This window comes from Barbatula barbatula (assembly GCF_947034865.1).
Source record: "Barbatula barbatula genome assembly, chromosome: 23".
Classification (NCBI taxonomy): domain Eukaryota; kingdom Metazoa; phylum Chordata; class Actinopteri; order Cypriniformes; family Nemacheilidae; genus Barbatula; species Barbatula barbatula.
The window spans coordinates 9,798,856-9,817,451 of NC_136786.1; the positions used below are offsets into that span (position 1 = coordinate 9,798,856).

The 18,596-nt window shown below is 36.9% G+C and overlaps 1 protein-coding gene across 1 annotated transcript in view; it reads right to left on the reverse strand.

Moving 5' to 3' along the window:
• The window catches only part of pard3aa (par-3 family cell polarity regulator alpha, a), a 348,067-nt gene that overhangs the window by 295,043 nt on the left and 34,428 nt on the right, over positions 1-18,596 (reverse strand). Inside the window, exon 2 of the mRNA XM_079487989.1 lies at positions 13,710-13,811. Within this exon, the coding sequence (XP_079344115.1) occupies positions 13,710-13,811 (102 nt within the window). The remainder of the gene's footprint in view (positions 1-13,709; positions 13,812-18,596) is intronic.

Sequence of the window (18,596 nt, forward strand, 5' to 3'; positions counted from 1 at the left end):
GGACTCAGTGTCATGATGTCATCAATTGATATCTTAATTGCCCTGATAAGGGCACAGGTTGAGTGACCCACAGACATCCCTTAAGTGTCAGTGAGAAGAACATGGAGATCTGCTCTGTGGAGGGAGAGGGCATGTGAGGACAGAGTCTCTCTCTCTCTCGGCTCTAATAGGATGCAGTCTGTCCTCTCATGGGACAGGGAACGGGATGCTGGGGGAAGGCAGCCAGTGCAAGGGCAGGACTGGGGAAATTGGTCCAGGGTTTGATGTTTGGGATGAGAGGGGGGGGTGATACTACGCTGGTGTGGATCAGTCACCGGCACACTGACAGATCATCATTAGTACTGAAGTGAAAGGTTTCTGTCGTGTTGTTTCATGCGCACACACACACAGCGATATGCTAAAGAAGTCACACACCACTGAACCATCTCGAAAATGAGATGGAGCTCAAATAAATTCAGAGATTCATTATACAGCCAATCTCAGTCAAACACACTCAATCTAAGCCCTTGATTCAGACCAATTCCCAGCCAGAGCGAGCTCTTGCTTTTTACGCACGAGTGCCTCTCGTTCTCAAAGCGTTGAATATGAAATGTGCTGAGAGCTGAGATCAGGTACGTTCGGTTATATAGCCCTTAAATCTGACCTTGTGCTATCTTTGATTTGCAAGAATGTTGTATTCAAATAAAGAATAATGCGTTGAGCACAACATGGGAATACGCTTGTGGGAATAACACAGACAGACGCTGAAATGACACGCTCAAATCTTATAGGTTTTCGGAGGATGTATTGCACAGAAATGCAATCTAACATACATAACTATGTGTTCAGGTGTATAAAGACCTTACATTATGTTTTCATAATCTTAGAATGAGCTATTTCTATCTACATACACAGCGCGTCCCCTTACATGGAATTCACCATGTTGTATCTACAGTAGCCCTAAACGGACAAACTACTTTATAGAGTGCGTTTTTTAATTACGATCTCCTTCACAAAAAAGCAAAAACGTGACGACATCTTAGTCCTGTGTCAGCCACCGTAGTGCATCGAAAGGGAGGAGTGAGCCGTTGGTTGCGATTCACAACCTCACCACTAGATGCCGTTAAAGTTCATACACTGGACCTTCAAACACAAACTGATATTAATACATTATGAGGCGAAGGTACTATTCTTTCATCTCGCAGCGATTTTGTGCCAGCTTTGTGTACTTTAATAGTAAAATAAACAAATGATAACATGATGCCCATGTTTAATTTACAATGACAGCTAAAGCCATGTAGTCTAATGGAGGTAGTCATACATCAGAGACACTTGAGGTTCAAATAAAGCTTACAGAGCTCTTGTGTGAACAGAGCTGGTAAATTTGGCTCCGTGACCTGCATCTGCCCCAGAAGAACACAGATGCTAAAAGGAGTAAAAGATATAAAAGACCTACATCTTTCCAGAAAACACTCAGGGCTATAAACACCAATCTGTACCGAACTGAGGAAGATACAGAAGCCATGTTTTACACAGCTTAAATGTTTTCAAATATTACAGTCACAGATGAACTTTATTTAACAGTGATTAGTTGGAAATTCCCATATTAGATGATGCTTGTTGAATGCGTTTCCTGGTAAAGCCCCAGAAGAAAATGTAGAAATCCAGCTCTTAGTGCTGTCATCAACTATTTCTTGGCCTCATTTCCTCGGAAACACAGCTCGCACCCATTTCACAATAGCCCTGTTGTGAAGCCAGCCGTACAAACAATCACATTCGCCTCCAAATCACAATGCAAAGACGTGCTCGGTCAAGTTAAAAACAAGACAAGGGCCAAACTTGAGCACACATCTCCATAAGAACACGACAAAACAAGAATTGGTCAGTTTCTCATTAACAGTAGTCCCACAAATGTGTGATTTTCATTGCATATAAATCGAAACCAAAGGTCATCTGCAAGCAAATGGTGCTTGACCTTTTTGGAGTCATTTTTTGTACTTACTGTTAACCAATCTCATGTTTTAATGGATAAATGTAGTTCACACACTAACACAGTACTGGACAGAAAATCTTATTTGAAATCTGTTGCTTTATTTAAAAAAAATATTTTTGTAGAATATTCGTTGGAACGAACTCATTTTATAACGTTATGTTTCACTTTGATCTTCGTGAGAGTAAGAGAAAGTGTGCATGTGTAAAATAAAAAGGGAAATAAAAGGCAAAAAAACGTCAGGTTTAGTGTGAAAATTTGACATTATTGGTTCTGCTTTGCTGTGTCTTGAACATGGGCCGGGTTGTGTCTTACACCAATAACCACATTTACTTATCAGGAGTCATAAAAACTAGAGAAAGGGTGCCCCCATGAGGAAAGAACAGGTATGGCATAAACATCCCATTTCTGCCGTTCACAAAAGGATCATGAAAGGAGGACGGACTTTAGTCTCAATGTAAACGCTATTTTATTTCATACATTGGCTTGATATAGGCATCCATCATCATTAGCTCAGTTTTTTGCTATGTGTGGGTGTATATTTCCAAGCCTATTTGCACCCTGGGGTGAGTGGAAGACCCCAGCATGGGGTCCAGGCCCGTCACCTCTGTTTTAGAGCCCCCTTAGTGTCTGACCCCAATATGCCTATTCGTGTCTGTGTACAGTATGTGTGTACAGTATGTGTGTGTGTTTTCCGCTCCTTAGACCGTGCCTAATAGGCTGTTTGGCAGAGTGTTTTATTACCCGAGCACTATCAGAGCTGACAGCTGTCAGCCGAGACAAAAATCTCTGCCTGACTGTACGAGTTTACGTGTGTGCGCTTTACCAGATTAACCAAATGCCCTGAGGATGCAGACAACGGAGCTACTGAGCTGATTGGGCATCATTGGAAGACCCTGACAAAAAGACCCAACAGCAGAAGAAACATCAAACAAACTTCTGCACTTTTGCGATTACCTCCATGGATTTTAACCTTGAAAGTCTCGGGCGGAGGTTTTTTCTTGTGTTTTGATTGGCCTTGAAAAGTAGAGGAGATCTGAATCTGAACCATTGCAAAGTGTTTCAGTAGACATTTATGAAAAGCACGGATGTGAATGTGACCTTACCCCTCACCACGCAATGTACCTTCAATATAAAGCTTTAGTGTAAAATCATCACCACAACAAGCGTATTTTATGAAAGAATGAATTTGTACATTGACCTGCTGTACAATGGCCTCAAGCTGGACAGGACGTGGCACTGTGGAAACTTTAGGGTAGAAGAGCAACAGCATGTCTGTTGTGTGGGACTATTTTGGCAGTTTTGTATGGATGATCATGTATTGTGTGTGCTAACTTTCATTCAGCACTTACACAATAAAAAACAAAAAGATAATACACATATTAATAGTTTATATTTTTACTAGGGCTGTCAAATGATTAATCGTGATTAATCGCATCCAAAATAAAAGTTTGTGTTGACATAATATATGTCTGTGTACATTTTTGTATTTATAAACACAGAAACATACACATACATGAATATATTGTATTTTTAGGAAATATTTACTGTAGATGTATTTATCCAAATTTCCCAATCATTAAAATTTTATTTAAATGTTTATAAATGTTTATGTTTGATATTTCTCTTAAATATATGCTTGTATGTGTATGTTTTTATAAATACAAATATAATATTCACATTACACAGACATATATTATGTAAACACAAACTTTTATTCTGGATGCGATTAATCACGATTAATCATTTGACAGCCCTAATTTTTACTTATTTATTTAAAGATTGTCTAGTAGGTTAACAGACAGTGTTTAAGTGTAATCATGTTTATCATACATTTATTACAGTTTCTTTTCATTGTCAAATTACTGAGTTTGGTAAAGACACAGTGAAATCTGCACTTTAGTTTCTGAGATGAATGACTTTCACTTCACACAAAGCTTTATGTGATGATAATTATTACATGTTTACATGGCTAGAAATGTACCAAATCATTCAATATACTAGAACGATTGAGGTAGTTCTATCAAAATATGTCAATCCATTCATGCATCAACTGATATCATCTTATGCGTGGCCTAGTGTTTATGGTCAATCTGTCTAATATTGCGTTGGTTACCATGATTTGTTAATTTTCTTTATTAAATAATACAGAAGATAAGTACTTAAAAAATAATCGCAATATCGGTAAAACATCGCAAATGGATTATTTATCAAAATCATTCAACTTTTGAGAAGTTTATTAATAGTATTACATAACTATTGTTATTTCTAAACATTTCTTTCCCCAAAATGTTTTTAACGATGATAATGAAGCAACGCTTATACCTCACCAGCCTCTTGCAATACCCCCGTGAACCACCAGGTTTGCGAATCCCACTTCAACCTCATTGCGGCGAGTTTCAACAAGCCAACACCACTCACATTTTTAAACGAAAGCATAAAAATGTCATGACCTAAAAACATTTTTCTTTAGTTTAACTCTATGAAGCTTCCAGAAAACGCTCTAATTTAAGATTAGTAATGGCTATTGTGTTTGTAAGGGGACGGCAAATGTTAACCTTCTCCAACCAGAAACAGCAACTAGTCAAGCAGGCGGTTATCATTTATTTGAAGTTCAAAAGCACGGAGGAAAGAAAAGTGCTTTCTCTGTTCTGGCGCTTTGTATCTCGACATTCTTCACAGTATCCTTGACACTGCGAGTGAGAGGGGCTTTGAAAGTAAAAAACCGAGAGGTGGACGGGTTGGGGGAGAGTAAGGTCATGTATCGACTCTGATTGTGAAGGCGCCAGTCTCGGCATTGATCAGAGAGTGCGCTGTATTGACTAAATGACAAATGAGATGAACAAACCTCTCCTCACAAGACTCGACCCGTTTGAAGAGGTCTCCTTACTCTGTGTGTGTGTGTGTGTGTGTGTGGGTGGGAGTTTTTTCTGAATGGACTAAACTTGTCTTGATCTCATGAGAAAAGTACAAGAAAAAAGCCTTTCGTTCACATACACGCATCAGACAGTTAGACAAACACAGCTGTTAGAAGTCTGTTTAGAAGCATTTATATGTCTGTATGTGATGGCACTGTTGCCTTGCTTTAATATTAAGGAACCAGTCAGAATTCGGACATATCATAACACTATCGATAAGGCGGGTGAATAGACAGAAGCTAAACTTGTTCAAGAGTTTTTACTGCCATCTGGTGGTCTCTTATTGTACATGTTTTACTTTGAATTGAACATAATGGAAAAAACGAAGTCTGAATGTGTACAAGGGACAAATTGTGGTATATTTGGTTCAAATACATTGCACATCGAGTCGGAAACGTAAAAAATTGAATGCCTTCGATAGTTTCGTCCGTCATAAAGAAATTCGGTCTGGGTTAGATTTCTGCGTTTTTCGCATCCGTAGCAATCATTTTGAGAAGCGTTTTGACAATTCAGAACAAAACACATGTGCAAAGACCTTTACACTAAAGGGATGACACGGTCACATTGAGTGACCTATTTAGATAAGGATGCCTGTGCGTTTGTATTGCTGTTTTTTTTGTAGACAGCCGTGTTTTGTACTGGACCAGCGTTCTGTCACCCAGCTGAAGATGGTATGGACTGTGGCATAGACCCCAGAGCGCTCTGGGTGGTCTGCTGAGCCCTGTATGTCACAGCTGTGAAAGTATTCACTGGTTTAACTCACTGTGACGTGCATTTGAGCGTCGCCTCAAATCATGTCCTGATACCCCACACGGAGAGAAAAGACCCTGAGTGACACCCATGACCAGAATATGTAAACATGTGCACAAGACAGATCTGAAAAATACTGACAAGAACAATGCAAAGTCGAATTCAATGACATGTTTTTGTTGCTGTTATTAATAATTATTATGAATGTAACACTTATTAGTGTTTTTAATATTTTTGTGTAATATTTTGCATTATTCTGGTTTTGCCAGATTATTATTACTACTACGGTGTTTTCTAAATAAAATAAATATTTTAGTATTGTATTACTATTAATATGTCATACACCAAAAATAAGATCATAGACTGGCATACTGTTTATATGCCATTGTTGGGCTATTGCTATAAATATATTTAGTTTATTTGTTGAGAAACATTTTAACATACATTTTAAGATGCAAACATGTTAAGAGTTGTTTGTACGTCGTCGTCAACGGCCTTGTGGTTTGTGCACTGACATATAGCGCCAATGTGCACACGCGACCCGGGTTCATTTAATGTTCTTAGTGGCCTCCTCCCAATGCCTTCCTATCGACTTTCCCCTATTCTCTATCATTAAAGACATAAAAGACCCACAAATATAACAAAAAATAAGTTATTACTTTTATAAGTTAGCACTTTTAACCCTTTAACTAATAAACTGGTCTATCATAATATATATTAAGCACAAATAGTTATGTCTGCAGAGAAACAGAGGTCATGTTGAACTCTTTCTTGAAAGATTCGTTGTTCAGCAAAGCCAAATAAACACATTACAGCAGTGTTACTTGCCTTTAGCAATGACAAGGTCACTGGTTTAAATCCCACTCATACTAATAAAAACATATACCTAAAACTGCACAATGCATATACAAAACATTACACAATGTATTCGAAAATACAAAATGGCGATATTTAATTATGTATTTCCTCTCATTAAACCTGGAATCTTCAACCAACACCTTAATGTTTTAGTGTGTTTACTATACACCCTGCCTGTAAATAAGAAAACAAAATTACACCAAACTGCATTTTTGGACCAACTTCTCCCAGTTAACATCTGCTGACGGTTTTTCATGAAGCTTTATGACCAGTAGAGGTCAGCGCTGCCCTTCAGTAAATAACACTATGTGGTGCATTATTCCATGAAAACAGATGAAAGCAGATTCATAAAATATACTACGTCAAACTGACATCAAAGATATTCCTCCATAACGCATTCTCTATTTCCTATGCAATAACCGCTTGATGTAAGTTTCCCCTTGAATTCATTTGAAGAATCTTCCCTTTCACGACATGTCATCTTCCATACTCGCATGTTTAGTTAGTATACAGGAGATGTGTTTTATAGCCCGACTGATGCCTCTATTCTTCCTTAACAATACACGTCGCATGACGCAGCGTCCTCGCTTATCACCACGACAACACATAATAGCCACTTCACAAAGCAATTGAGTGAGAAATCCAATTTCTCCAAGCGGCTATCTTGCCCACTCAAGCCATAAAGAGTGCGTGTGTGTTCCTGTGTTATAAAACGCTTCATTACCTTCATAGAGCACAGGAGTCAAACAGCAATAAAAAAAGAATGACAGGTCTTTATATATCACCACCTTTATCAAGTTATAAAAAGGCCCATTGCTAATAAATGACAGTCATTTCAATTGTTTGAGTGTGCAAACGCAGACAGACAATGTTTTCAAGCATGTTAAAATGTTTTTCTTTTATTTTTTATTATTTACTCATTTATTTTATGCATTTTTATCTGATTGTATTAATTAACTTCATTTAATTGTATTAATACACTTTTTATTGTATTGTATTTTATTATGGTTTATTTCATTTTGAGAAAAAAATACTACAGCAGTGTATCTGTATCAAGTAGTTTGTAGCCTATTGCTATATGGTACATGGTATATGGTATATGGTATATGGTATGTGGTATATGGTATATGGTATGTGGTGTGTGGTATGTGGTATATGGTATATGGTATAGTTCCAGAGTGTTGCAATGTGGTTGTTAGGCTGTTCTGGAAGGTTGCTAGAAGGTTGGTAAAATGTTCTGGGTGGTTGCTGGTGTGTTGCTTAAAAAAAGCCCCACACCCAAGATGGCTTCGGTCGCATCAGTCAATGGAGTGATGTTAAACCAACATTATCACATTCATTACTTCTTCAAATCTCTAACCCCAGTTTGCATTCCTAATAAAAATCTGACAAAAGTAGTAAACAGAAAGTGTGAGATCACGTGTGTTTCGTCTGGTTACAGTTAAGCTTGGATAACTCTGTCAACTGTGAGAAACACCCACCCTCACACACACAAATGGATGCGACAAGCAGTGTTGTTCTGTTGTTACAGAGTATAATGATGGAATAATTATCACCATTATCATAATCACAAGAATTATATTTCTCAGAATTGAACAAACAGACGCTAGATTCTCATGTCAAATTAAATCTTTTGCTATTTTTACAATTGTTCACAATTTCTGTTGAATTTCAATTGTCCGTTACAACAGTATTGGCATGATCATGTCCATTGTGTCAAGGTTTAAAATGATGGAACTACAATAAAACATGTCTAAAGTTCATGCCCAATACTTTATTTGGGTAATTGTTTTAGTATAAAACTTGTACAGTGTAAAATTGCGTAAAAGAAAAGTGTAAAGGTTAATCATTCAGAACTTTCAGTGGCATTAATGTCAAATAATGTCTGATCTATCAAACTGAGATAAATCACAAAGCACTGGCCTGCAATATCTGCCATTCTCCCGAACACACACAAGCACCTGACGGATTCAACACAAGTACTGCAGCACCTTTGTTAACTGATAAATCCAACATGATTGGAAACGCTGTAAAGAAAAGAAGCTTATTCAGTCTTTTAGAAGCAGACGCCATGCTTTTCTCTCAATATTTATTTTACTGTTAACCCAATTTAATGCACAATCTGCAAAGTGTGACTGTAATTGTTATGGCACATGCCATGTTAAAGTACAAATATTGCATTTTTGAAAAAAAACAGCTGTCTAACTTCAACTTGAGAGATTCAACAAACTGAGAGACAGTGACACAAATGTGACAATAAAGGTTCCTTTAAAATGGAGGTGAAGAGTAATTAAACAAACTAGCAACTGCTCTAGAGAACTAGAAATACTGGATCTCATTTATCAGCAAATGGTGTGCAAACACACACACACACACACACACACACACGAGAAACTCAAGGAAATATCAAACTGATGATCCACTAGAACTAGAACACGCATCCATCCTTTTTTACTGAACGTTATCTACAGAGTAAAAAAGTCCTGTTAAAAAGAGAAAATAGTGTATAATTTCCAGCAGCTGGGGCGTCAGAAATACACCAAATAAAAAACTTTAGGTAAAATGACATGTTTTCCATGTTTATTAGTAAATTTGCAGTATTTTTCTGTAATTTGAGGTTTTTAACTGCATTTAAAAAATAGACTGTATAAAAAAATCCTGTGAAAGAAAATGGAAATTTTCCAGCAGAACGGGCACCGGAAATATACCGTAAAAATACAAAAATGTCACCGTATAATGTTTTGATAGTCTTTGACCGTATTTAAAAAATGAACGTTTTTTTTGACATATTCTGTAAAATTAGAGAGTTTTTACTATGACGCTTTAGCTTATATATTCTATTTGACAGTTTATGAAGGTAATGTAAAAAACCTGCAGCAATGGGATGTATGCACATTCCGCTAAACTCTCCGCCGACTAAGCCACGTCCGTTCTCATAGAGCTGAGGAAATTTTCACCAAGTGATAAAGATGTGTTTTGGATTTGAATAACAAAATGTGAGCTCATAAAAACTAAAACAGAGGAACTCGTAAAGGAAGTGTTGCCAGTTGACATGACGCACAAAATCTAAACGGGGTCTCTGAACTTTGAGCATCATAACTGAGCATCACATAAATCCACTTCCACTGAAAAGAAAATGACACTTGGAGCTATAGCTAAATGACATATTTATAACTCTATGATACTGTATCATTAAGATCAAATTTAATCTAAATGAGCAATCAGATTTATTTAATCCATACTTATATGACAGAAATTACATTTTAAGACTAAAATTTTACTTATCATTAAAATCAGATAATTCCAGGATAATAATTTCCAAAGCAACTGTGAAATATTTCAAGCAAGGGTGTAGCTTGTTGAACTGCTCTGCATTCTATTTGCATCATGTTACCAAAACTGGAATAATGAGTAATTTGCTGTACTCAGTTCTCACAGATTATTCTCGTCCTTCAACTCTGTGGCTAAATCTGCCAGAGCAATAAAATAAAAACACTATTTTTTGTAACCCTAGAGTGCATTAGATGCACTTTAAAACAATGGATTAAAGTCCAGGAAATATTTCACTCTAAAGACTTTGTAATGGTCCATTCCTGCTGAAAACAGGATTTGCATTGGGTTTTAATGGAAACTGTAATGGCGTCTACTGGTATGTGATGGATTCTATTGGTGGGATGTTAAATCCTACTGGAATAATGCCCAAAACACACAACAAATGTGTAATGGTATTCTAATGGAAACAGTTCTGTGATGGTTTCTGCTTTTTTTTTCAGCAGGGCAGAGTCATACTGTTAATGAACAAATCAAAAATGATGTGTAAAATGCACATGTTTAAAACATGATTCAGATAAGAGCTGTAATAATAGTTCATGACAGGCAGGGGGCTTGTGCGACACAGGTCTGCATAACAAGACCAAACACATACCAATTTGTACAAAACTACCGATTCACAGCTGCTTTGTTATTGCTACTCAACCACAAATAGTTCAAGTTTGTAAAGTGCAAAAAAACAAAGGAAATACTGTAATACTGTATTTATGAAAAAATCACATTGATTGCTACAAACTGGCGTGAAACAGAGAAAAACTGAAAGAAAGAGAAACAAATGAGAAAGGTAGGGGAAACGTGAACAAAGAGGAAGGTGTTGCATGACTTTCTATGTCTCACAGCAGCACATTCGGCAAAGATTTTTAGTCATAACATAATTTCCATTGAAAAATCTAAATAAACACTGTCTAAGTAACCTTAAACTTTAGAATGGTATTGTATATTTATCTACTATGGTAATACCATCTGATGCCATCCCTGCACCACACGTCACGTTAACCGAAGATTCTCTGTCATTGACAGATTTTATTTTACTAATGACGGAAAAATCTGAACGTGGCGTCTTTCATTTTGACAGATAACAATAAGGGAAATTTGTAACTCCCAGTTTTGTCATTTCCCTTCATTATAGCGTGATCGTAGGCTACTACACCTGCCCTGAACAAGTTCGCAAAGGGACATGTGTTTCCCATTCATTAGCATAGGAATATGCGTGCACGGTCAGCGGTGGCTCATGGTCCAGATGCATATGTCACAGACCCTGCGTCCTGTGCACATAAACACACAAAGGCGCGCAGTGGTGAGGTGTTTAAAAAGTGTTTTCCTCCAGAAAAGCGACTAGCGTCTTTTCGGATAAATATTAGCTTTCAGTGAGAGGAAAAATGTCTCTCTCGGCATGGGATGCACGATAAATTATCGGCCATATCGGTATCGGCCAATAAATGGTCATTTTTTATTTTATTGGCAGATAGTAAAATGTAGGCCGATATATTATAGTCGATAAAATAATTTCCTCTGGTTAAACTTCTTCAACTCACAGTTAAAATACAGTACAGTACTGTCTTTCTGTCATGATCATTTACTCACTGCTATTGGCAAAACATTGGTGATGTAGGTACAGTATGTAGATACAGTATTTATGAAAATTATAGGAACAAAAGCATATTGTTTGAATCAGACTGCTGTCTGAAAGCTTTCTGTCTTGAGACCTGTTGTGTGGCTATTAAGAATTTTTTTCTGGGTTGCTCGGGAAGAACGTCTATAATTTGTTTGTTGAATAAAAAATATACCAGAAAAGTTTTAAAGTTAAAGAACTGTTGACCAGTGTAAAGGCTTAGTACATGATTTTCAGGGGAACAAAGAGAACTAAAGGTTACCTTGTTTACTGCAGTGAATGTTTTTCATACAAAAGCAGTTGTCCACTTATTTCCTTTTGTTTCAGTTTTAGGAAATGTTATTTTAATATCTAGATACTGTATTTCTGCAAATATATCGGTTATCGGCAAAATATATACATATCAGTGCATCCCTACTCTCGGCCTCTTCCCTGTTCAGTTAGCGGCAGAAGCAGCACATTCATGACCAAACGCAGCTTGTTTGTGAGTGAGTACAAAACACAATTAAAATTTCCTTGTTACCGACTGGACTGGACATATGAACATAAACATTTGTCTGTAATTATTATTTTACGTATGACAAGAGAAACATTAAATATATAAATAAATATATACAACAACGGCTTTATTGTGCATTCAGTTGTATTATACATTACACAGTAATACAGCAAGTTCTGAGAGTAAACCTAACGTGATTATTACCACTACGGGTAATAATAGATTATGACAGATTTTTTACAAGCCTGTCTGTCAAAATGACAGACAGTAAAAAATTCTAGCGCGACCTCTGCACCACACCCTTGTACCTTTCTGAAAGTGTGCTAACAAAATATTTGACAAAAGTGTTCTGGTGTTTTGTAGCAAAACATAGCAGTTGTCTGTCCAACAGCTCGGCGGGGCCTAACTTCACATATGATTAAATCCCAACTGTGTTCCTTTCCTTTAGTATTATGCCAACCTTTGCAAACTATGGATTTAAACAAGCGGTCAAACCACAAGTACGGTCAGAATGAGCTGTTTGCTAATAGAGCTAATATGATCCAACATTTGCTGTAGTGTAGAGATGACAATTATAAATGACCAGGAACAAAAGCTTCTGCAGCCAATGAGATGTTACCAGAGCCCGGCAGGAGTCAACGGGCCAATTAGCTTTCTGGCTAAACACCATTTATCAGAGCTTGACGCCATTAGCACAGACGCTAATGAACGAACCGCCACCACAAACACACCACAGGGACGAATCTTTAATGCGGAAATGTGATTAGCCATTAATCACAGATCTCTATACGTGGTCGTGCCAGAGCGATGACTCTGTGTGGGGTACACTTCCAAAATTCCTTTGCTATTACGGCATCCCGGTGCTTTTCTTGGCGTTCCTGGAGCAACTTTGCTATGGAAGGTCTAGTAAATTTACTTAACGTGAGGTGGTCCGAAACCAGTGACTCAAAGAAGACATTGTTAAATACATTACCCACTGAGATTACTCACATTACTGACATTCTGGCATCAGCTTCAGGAAAGTCTGAGGGAATGATATAACTAAGATAGCATGTCTGACGTTCCAAGCCATTCCCAAGCTAAGGGAAATGATACCGAAACACAAACAGATACAAAAACCCTGATAACAAGTAAGAAAAACAGAAATTCAACAGTAAGAAGGACATTTGCTTTCACTCCCTCTCGAAAACAGATCTTGGGGGTGGACGACATCAATATCTGATCAAATAATATCTGGTTTACTTGAAATGTGTTGCATGTTTTATATCAAGAAATAATGTATTGTAAATACAACTAAGCAGGACATAAGGCTAAAATACACTACAAGACCTTTTCTCAGATTTTCAGTCTGGACTTGTTGCAGAAAGTCTGTGCCAGTGTGCAGATTTGATCAGTTAGTGTGTTTCTATCTGAAGCTTTCAAGTGTATGATGTCTATTTTATAAAAATCTGTTCAGATTTTTGAAATCTTGTAGTGTATTCTAGCCATTACTTGCTTTTAAATGCATTGCATTCTAGGATGTAGTGTGCTTTAAAAATACTGAAGCTTTTAACAAATCGAATGGGTCATTTGGATGTTCTTTGCGTTTGGAAATGATGTAAATATACAAACTGGGCACAGCGTAAAAGAGAATGACTAGTGTGCGTCTTTTCCAAACACAGCCATAAAAAAACTAACGTAGACCAAAGGAGTGGCCAACTTCATCTTATATCGCATATTAGAGATCAGAGTCTCTCCAAAAACACAAATAAGGGATACACATGGATAACTCACCATGTCTTTGTCGTCAGCAACATCACATAGTATATCATCCAAGTCCAAAATGCCCCCGTCTCCATGTTCTAACCGATGAACTTGTATCCAGTAGCCGGCGTCCTTAGAAAAGACAAAGTGACAAAATTCTTTCATCATTCACGTCATTTTCTTCTGCATTACACAAAATATATTTTGAAGGGTAACCAATTAACACTGACCCCCATTGCATTTTCTTTCTATGGACACAAAACCACGGAGACATTTCTCTTCTTTTGTGCTTCACAGAAGTAAGACTCACATAAAGGATAACAAATCAAAAAGGTTTCACATGCTCATAACAGAAGCCATCGGTGTGCCAATTTATGCTTAAATCTTATTGAAATAAATCTGGTGTCCAAACAACATCAACACCCGCCGCACCAATAGGCAGTGATTGTTACATGTTGTGGGCTTGAACGCGTGTCCTGGCTGAACTCGGCTCATCTGAAACACTATAATCTCATAACTGGGCACAGCTGGACAATCCCAAAGTCAGTTTGGCATCCACAGACCCTGGAAGAGCTTCAAAGTGAGCTCACGATGAAGATGAAAACGGGGAATTGGGGTCGCACATCGATGGAATGCAAATTGGTTTTCATCATGTGCTCTTTATCTTACTCTTACATTGATCTCCAAGCATGTAGCAAACTTTTACTTTAACAAAATAAAACCAATAGTTGTTTTTTAAAGTTAGTTTTTCGTTGTTTAGCCCACACATCGTAGCGTGTAAATAACGAATATTTGAAAAGTACATAATAACAGTAATGTAATAAATATACACACACATACAGTATATAAACAAACACAAAAGAATAAAACAACAGTATCAAAATGAACACAAACGCTAAGACAATCTAAGTAAATGTCAACAAGTTCATCCAGTCTTGACAGACCGACACTGGAAGAGATTTCCTGGCCACAAACCCAGAACAAGACTCAGCAAATATTTGAACAAATTCATTGCCGAGACGACATGCACCGCTGGCCAACGTTTCGTCCTCCCGCATTCACAGAGGATGTTAAAAACCAGCAGCTCGCATGCAGATTTAAGATCAATGGGCCCCATAATCGCCCAATGATGGAGGGAAATGAGATGAAATGAGAAGACTCGTTCTCATGGGAGGAACGTCTGTGCAGTCGTTATTCATGAAGGAGTGTTTGCAGGGACAGCCCACATCTCTTGTGTGTGATTTAAGAAAGGAACTGTCTGCAAATAATAGACAAGAAATAAAGTCCCGTAGGGATGGAAGAATATGAAGAAAATGGAGGATGAAATATTAAGCGTGAAGGAGAGACAGATGGGACTGACCTTCTCTTTGAGAGAGATACATTCGTTCTCAACTGTATATGAAAATAAGTTTGTCATGTTCACACACACACACACACACACACAAATGTGTCATAGATAACAAATGTATTAAAGTAAGCAGTACATCACACTTTCGAGTGCTTTAATATAGGAATAAGAAACGGTAAAGCAAAAGTAATGCCTAAGAAAAAATATTTAAATAATTAACAAATGCTTTATAAAGCGTTAGTTAAGTGCTTTATATATGGCACACACAGACTAAACAAATGTTCTTTGTCCACATAACTCCCCAACACATCTATTATCAGTCCCTCACGCGTCCTAAGAAGAGGTCGCCGCGTCAGAGACTTGATGATGGATGGAGATAACATTCCACAATAGTATGAGATCAACGCAGACAGGGACACCATTGTCAACGCATCATTTATTTCTCAATGAAGGTCTGAGTCAAGGTGCTGAACAAAATAAACATCCTGACTTGAACCAAGCACTTCAAAAGGAAGTTTTAACTGCATCTCTCTCGATCCAGAGGAGGAAAGAAATATAGATATTATCCAGTAAAAATACTTTAAACAAGATAAATGTAGCTCAGAACCAAAACTGCATAAAAATATTAAATGTATTTTTTAAATGTTAGTGGGTGTTTTGTATGTACACTGTTGCTTATACTAAACTATTTCTTGTTTACTTTCAACCTTTGGTCTGCTCAGTGTGGATCGACACATATATTAAAAGGAATATATAAATATTTATGTATTTACATAGTTATTTATTTGTATTATTTTGGGGGTATTATATTTGCCATAGCAATAAAATGACTATTATTATTATTGATAATAATAATAATATACAGGAAAATATTGTAGTCATTGTATCAAGACAAAAATGCACTTATGATGGATGGAGTTTTAATAAATAGTTAAGTACATAGTTTTAAGTAAATATTCATGTTTTCATATGCAAACTATATTCCCTCCCAGCTAAAGTGAATCTTTAAATGTGTTATCATGAACGTCCCTGTCCACTTTTCCCAGAGGTAGTGAGTGAGCTCTCAGCTATCATAAGTACAAACCCGCCTGACCACATATCACCTTCACAGACAGACACTTCATTGTTGCCAGCACCGTTTACCACAGAGCGCAAAGGAAGTGAGCGACACAATAAAGACATTTTGAAAGAAAAGTAATTTGGGTTAACAAAGTAGGCGATCTACTCCAATCCTTCCAAAATGAACCACAGGAACATCACAGAGGTTCGTCCAACATGTCATGACACTTTCAAAGCATCCACTGTGTGAAAGAGCTATTGTGAGCAGCCACCGGAGGCAAGATCCAGGAGAGAAAGTTATCAGGTCTGGAGATACAGTGTACACATAGCCTTCTTGTGTAAATAATGTGTTTTATTGAATATGCTTAAATCTGCATGTTTGAGCAGCTGGGGAAAATGTTATAACTGGGAAACACTGGGAGACAAGATTCTCAGGTCTAGTCTGTGATGAAAATTTCTAGATTAAAGATCCAGATTAAAGACACATTTTATCAGGCAAGCATTAATTTAATGCAAAATATGCTAAATAAACCACTGGGAGACATTTATTAGATATTATTTACTAGAATAATCTGTACTGTGTTTTTCTTATTTTCTCCTGTAGTGCCGCTTTGGGACAATGCACATGGTGAGACGCGCTACATAAATCAAACCTAATGTAAAAGTGTAGAAAAATGTTGAACAGTTTAACATAAAACATAAAATATTTTAAAATCCTTTACAAAATGTTTGGATGCCATGCTTCCATTGAACCCCACAGGACACTTACCCTAAAGTGCTGGAATAACATGGATCGTCGTTTTTTTCCCTGATCAAGTAAACTGTCATTAAAATAATAAGGGGGAACAACAAATACTGAAAATAGTGAAATACTGGAAACTCATGTTGAGTCAAGTTTACATGTAAACTGCTTTACTGCCCCTTATTTCCAAATACAGTAGCTTTAGAAAAGTGTAATGTGCATGATGTCTTGATCCCATTGAAGAACGGAGTGATGTGATCGTATATGTTATATAATAATCGCCAATTCACCTTTTATGAGGTGAGGTTTAACATTAAATGTTTAACTATTCACGAATTGCATGTTTTCAGTATGAAAAGTTTACAAAATTAAAATAAGTAAATAAAAACTGGTTTCAGAACCAGGGGTGTAAAGTACTCGAGTAATTGTACTTGATTACTATACTTTTACTTGAATACATATTAAAAGAAAAAAATATTACTTTTTACTAACAACTATTTTAATTACACTTGAAAAGTACTCGTTACATTTTAACATTACCTTACAACTAACAGACCAAGATTAATTTAAACATACAATGTAATGAGCCAATCATGTTATTGAGTCCTTGGGAATTGATGTCACCCCTCATCCATTCCCTCCACAGCAGCTCCTTCACAAATAATATCTAGGCAATAACTGTAAGAAAATGGATGAATGCGATACAGCTACGAGTGCGAGCACCAGCATGGGCCCAGTTGAATCGCTTTTTTCCACTTTCAATTGAGTAAAATGTACTTTCACTGAAGTATGATTTTTGAATACGTTTTACATCCCCTGCTCAGAACACGCTTTATATGTAGATTAAAGGTACATGACATGACAACATTGTGAAGCCCATTTTTTTCACTATGATCTTTGAAATTATGAGTCGCCTCACATCGCTTCCTCTAGTGGAGGTAACATGCCTGTGGATCTCATCGCTGCCAGCATCAATAAACCAGAGGACATACTGTATCTAAAGCTGGATGGCACTTGGAAGAAGACCCATGTTCCTGTTTTGCGAGAATAACAAGCATTTGTATCTGTGGTTCGAACACTGGGGGTAAAGACCACACTTACACACACATGCAAGGATAGCAACGTCAATGTATAATTTGCAGAAATTGACTTGTAAAAAAACCAAGATGAAGGAAAATGATACTTAGATCTTGTAAATGTGAATAGCTGTTACCTCGGGTCAAGTGAGAGACAACTGTATCATCATGACAAGCTTTTAATTTTCCTTGTAACACAGCTTTTTAATTGTTTTGTATAATCTTGTCAATTCTTTCAAAGAAACAGGTTTTGTACATTTAAACGAAAGGGCCCTATGATTTCCGTGATGTGGAAAAAGCGGAATCCAGACATAAACACAGAATTCCACCGAATCTAACAAATCTATTACTTCTTAAATAGAAAGTTAAGATGTGATGCAAATTGCTAACAAAATGCAAGTTGTGGTATGAATAATGTTAGAATTATTTACCTTTACCTAAGAATTATTATTGTTTTGCCTGTCTGTTTTAAAAGTGGTTATGCTGTATGTGTATATTGCGTGCGTAATGCTCGTGTGTCACTTTCACCTGCATTAAAGCTACTTTCAAACACCCTTTGCTACGACTCGTCAAAATAAAAGTCTGGTTAACTTAAATACATTATAACAAATCGACATTTTACCAAAGCATCCCCCATCATTTTTTTATATTTCGACCAGTGAGAATAATATTTACGTTATTAAATTCGAGTT